Source organism: Triturus cristatus, chromosome 3_2, assembly GCF_964204655.1.
Source record: "Triturus cristatus chromosome 3_2, aTriCri1.1, whole genome shotgun sequence".
Taxonomy (NCBI): domain Eukaryota; kingdom Metazoa; phylum Chordata; class Amphibia; order Caudata; family Salamandridae; genus Triturus; species Triturus cristatus.
Genome location: NC_140584.1, coordinates 486,699,153 through 486,703,857, shown reverse-complemented (window position 1 = coordinate 486,703,857; position 4,705 = coordinate 486,699,153). Strand labels below are relative to the sequence as shown.

Sequence of the window (4,705 nt, the reverse complement as noted above, 5' to 3'; positions counted from 1 at the left end):
ATATTTGAGACATTCTGTGATTGGAAAAGTATCCCACATTGTGAAAGTATTGTAATGTCAAGAACTCATATTAAACCTTAAATAAACATGTGTATCCATTGGTTGAGTCAAATAACGTAATAAGCTGTAACTGGTCAGTGAAATGCCAAATACTAATAATTGGGATGTTTTGCTTTTCATAGCCACACTTCTGACTACGCCCACTGACCCAATCCTCTGCTTATTTATGTCCTCTGATTCTGTGCCGACAGTTCCCCTACTCCACCCCCCCCCCCACTTCGACCACTGAGAACACTCTTCGTTCGACAGAGTGTAGAGCCTGATCGTATTGTGTTTTTGTTGTTTCTGCAGCTAGTGCCAAGAAGAGTCAGGGAGGTGCAGTGCTCCATAAATAGCCAGATGTAGGTACCTCATCTGTAGTAGATACTGGGTAATCGTCTGGACACTGCTGCAGTGACATACATGTCCCGAATGCCTTACTTCCCAGTGCAGTGTGGGATGCAGTGTCCTTCAGCCAAGAGAACTTCAAGGGTTATTATTTTTATTATATGTGCGGTTATTTAGCAGCTAGTGGTTCTCTATGCAGGGACGCAGCTGCACAAAGTGGCAGGGTGCACTCTTGTGTGTCATACACTTTTAATGTGGATCGCCTCAAGGAGCTAGGTCAGCCATGCTTGCAAAGGGTGTTGGACTGAGAAAACTGGAGCTTGTCTGCTGCCGGGGTACAGAATCCTGCAGGCTTCTTTCTGTGCTTTGTGAAACTAAGTGAAGCTGTGGTTCAAACTGAACCTTCTATGGGAATTTCTTGGGGTAAGAGTTGAGCTTTGGCTGTGATTTAGGTTTGTGCAACCACATTTTGTGTGTGTGCGCAATGCAGTCTAGCAGTTTCTGTCTCTAATATATAGAACAGTGTGTTAATGGTCATACCACAAAGACCTTAGTGTCAGTTACATATAGCATGGGTGTTGGAATAGGAAAGACTCTATGGACGAGGAGTAACAGGTCATGAACAGTAGATTTATCATACCCTCTGACACTCGTATTGTCAGTCTCTGGGTACGTTCTACAGCACAATACAAAATGCTTACACAGGAAGCAAATAGAGCTGTTATCTGACAGGAAAATTTCTGGAGTGATGTTTTTCTTTTGCCGCATTTGTCTGTACGGTATAGGACTGCCTGCGCGCTTTGTGGTGGGGGCAGACACGAGTCATGTGCTTCCTCCCTCAAGCTCCCATTTTTTAACTCTCTTTATTAGAATGCACTTTAGTGTGCATTGTGGTACAGTCTTTTTCAGTGGCACACAGCTAGCAATATCTACAAAGAAGTCCGACCTGGCTGAGTAAAGTCTAGGAAAATGGGAAATATATGTACAATTTAGAAGCGGCTGTTTTAAGTTTGCATAAATAAGTTAATACATGCATTTGGGTTGTGTAAGTGTGTGCAGAAGGAGGCCGGCATACATAACGATACATGTCCAAGCATGTATGGACATATATTTGTGTGCATCGCAAATGTCAGATTCCTGTAAAAACACCTGAATCTTTGTGTGTGCATCTCTTAAAATCTGCTGCCATTGTCTATATAATGTGTGTGTGCATCAGTGTGTGTACATATATCTACACACACTTTAGTTTTTCAACTTTGTTTCTTTATACAGGGCTGTATGTATTCAATAAATAGTGCATTTTATGTGAGTTATTTAACGTTCACAAATCTCATCTTACCTATATAATTATGCATTATGCAAGGAAACTTGGTTCCCCTTGCCGGAGAAATTCAAAGGGAATGTTCAACTCCCTGTAGCTCATATACAACTCAGTTTATTCAATACAGCCAGCCTTGTGATGAGCAGAGTATTTAATGATCTCCATTTCTTTTTAGAAATGGACATCCGAAAAAAAAATTCAAAACGAAAATTGGATTATGTAGAATCTGATATTACGGAAGCAAGAAAAGAATCTAGACATGATGACCAGGAGGAGGCAGAAGAGCCAAGCGCAAGCAGTTCTGCAGGTCCACTTTCAGCTCCAACAGAATCTAGCCATGATGTTGATGATCCTCTAACAAACGATGTAAAATACAATCTTCTAATAAATACGTATACTCCACCAGAAATGTATGACTTCAAGAAAGATTCAGGTGGAACACGCTGATTCCGTCATGTGTGGATTAATCAATATTCACCAAGACTTAGCTACTCTCCACAACTGAAAGGTGCAATTTGCAAGTTCTGCACGGTTTTTCCACAGCCAGTTCATCGTGGGATACAAGGAGCATTCATAACTATGCCTTTCACTAAATATAAAGACTTCCATGAAAGTGCACGCTAGCATGTTTTATCGTCTTGGCATAAAAACGCATAAGTGGATGCAACTCACTTTTTGGCGATCAGAAAACAACCGGAAACAAGTATTGTTTGCCAAATAGACAACGCAGTGAAAAAGCATGTTGAAGAAAATCGGAAAAAATGATTTCCAGTTTTGTCTACTATCTTATTTTGTGGCACACATGACATTGCTTTACGTGGGAAAAAAGTACATCCGGAAACGTGCAAAGTCTGTACCAATTTCGCATTGAAGCAGATGTCACCCTAAAGAACCATCTGGAAAATGCACCAGTTAATGCACGTTATACATCTGTTCGAGTTGAACATGAACGGATTACATTATGTGAAGAAACATTAAGAGAAGTTCTAGTATCCTTAGTCAATAGGTCAAATGTGTTTCAATCATTGCTGATGAAAGTGCTGACATATCCGGAAAAGAACAGATGTCACTTGGAGTACGTTTTGTAGACACGACAAGTAGCACCGTAGCTGTCATCAGAGAAGAATTCCTTGGATTTGTAACCTTAAAAGAAATGGATGCTATCTCAATTGCAAATATGATTATGGATACATGTTCTAAATTTGCATTAAACTTAGAAAAACTCCAAGGCCAAGGATATGATGGATGCTCTACAATGGCAGGAAAGGAAGGTGGCGTTCAAGCCATAATAAAGAGAAAATATCCTAAAGCTGCTTTTGCTCACTGTGCTGCACATAAACTTAATTTGGTTGTTAATGACCTGAATGCTGTTCCTGATATAAGGAGTTCTATTGGCACATTGAAAGCCATCATCAAGTTTTTCAGTGAGAGTCCAAAAAGAAGATCTCTTATTCCTAATCTGCCATTGCTGAGTGAAACACAATGGACAGCAAAATACAAGAGCATTCAAATATTTAGCTCACACTTTGAAGAGATTTTTAAGCAATTAAGCTTATTGGGCACTACAGCATCAGGGAAAACACGTCAGGATGCAGATCAATTGCAATGCTCGTCCAGCACAGTGAGCTTTCTCTTTTGCTTGTCCATAATTTCAGATTACTCATCAAGATTGGAATTTGTAAGCCAGGCTCTCCAAGCTGTTCAGCTTGATATCCTCAAGGTGTGTAATCACGTGCAAGTCCTCTTGACTGTGTTCCGCGATCACAGACAAAAAGCAGAAGAGCAATTTAAGGACATTTTTACAAACGTTCAAATACTGGCAGAAAAACTGAACATTGAACTTTGTGTTCCCAGACAGTTTGACCGGCAAGTATTTTGTTCTAAATTTGGTTCCTCTTCTGTGGAAGAATACTATCGCCAGTCTATCAATGTGCCATACATGGACTCTATCATCGCATCATGAGAAAGCCGGTTTGGCAATGAAAACAAGAAAAATTTGAGTTTGTTCTCACTTTACCCAAGACATATGGCAAAAATGACACTTGAGCAATACAAATGCCATATTGCAAACATCAGAGAAATTACGAAATTGAAAACCTGGAAGCCGAAGCAGTCACATGGTTTCAGATGATCTGGTCAATGAAGGATGAGCAGTTTGACAATGGATTTCTGGATTTGCTAAACCACACAGATTTATTTCTATCAGTCCAGCAAGCAATTCTCATTGCTCTCACATTACCAGTGACCACTTGCACAGTGGAAAGGTCTTCCAGCACAATGAGAAGGGGGAAAACCTGGTTGAGGTCCACAATGGCAGATGATCGCTTATCGGGTTTGTGCATGATGAGCATACATCGAGCAAAAAGTGATAAAAACAAACAACAGCTAATTGACGAAGTAATTGATACATTTGCACAAGACTACAGACGTTTACAGTTCCTTTTTCAAGAGCAGTGCACTAAGCAGTGAACAAAAACTGTATAAAACTACTATTCAGCAAGACTGTACATGTTTGCAGTTTCTGCAACAGTTATCCAGGTTAAGTTTATATGTTTTATTTTCCAATTTGGAAGAGAACAGCTGTTATTTTATTTATGGGAATATATTTGATTTTATTTATTTTAATATATTTAAGTTAATACATTTCCAAAATAAATACATTTGTCATACATTGCAATTCTCATTTGTTTGCACGTTAACACCAAATGCATACTGACTGCATTTGTTTTAAATAATGTAGTTATAGTGCCTTCACTGCCTTGATCATGTGTGTATGAATAATGTGGTGTATTCAATAGTGCTGACATAAAAACAGATTAGAAATTGCTAATCAGACAATGGCAGCTTGATCCTTCCATTAAGCCTTTGCATCAGGTTTCTAAACCCTTTGCATGCCTGTGCTTTTTCACTTTTGGCCAAGAGCCGCTCCTGTCTGCAGCTGAGCTCTGCTTTTTTCTTTGCCAACTGCTGGAAGGTGTGAATGATATCTACCAAAGG

At 39.6% G+C, this 4,705-nt stretch overlaps 1 protein-coding gene across 1 annotated transcript; it reads left to right on the top strand.

The window, feature by feature from the left end:
- Window positions 1-2,771: 2,771 nt before the first annotated feature.
- LOC146857580 (zinc finger MYM-type protein 1-like) lies at window positions 2,772-3,671 on the top strand. The gene has a single exon (XM_085647054.1). The coding sequence runs from the start codon at window positions 2,772-2,774 to the stop codon at window positions 3,669-3,671; it is 900 nt and encodes a 299-aa protein (XP_085503180.1).
- The last annotated feature ends 1,034 nt before the right edge of the window (window positions 3,672-4,705 follow it).

Excerpts from the sequence above, each read along its gene's own strand:
- LOC146857580 (XM_085647054.1), top strand. The coding sequence starts at position 2,772 with ATGTCACTTGGAGTACGTTTTGTAGACACGACAAGTAGCACCGTAGCT.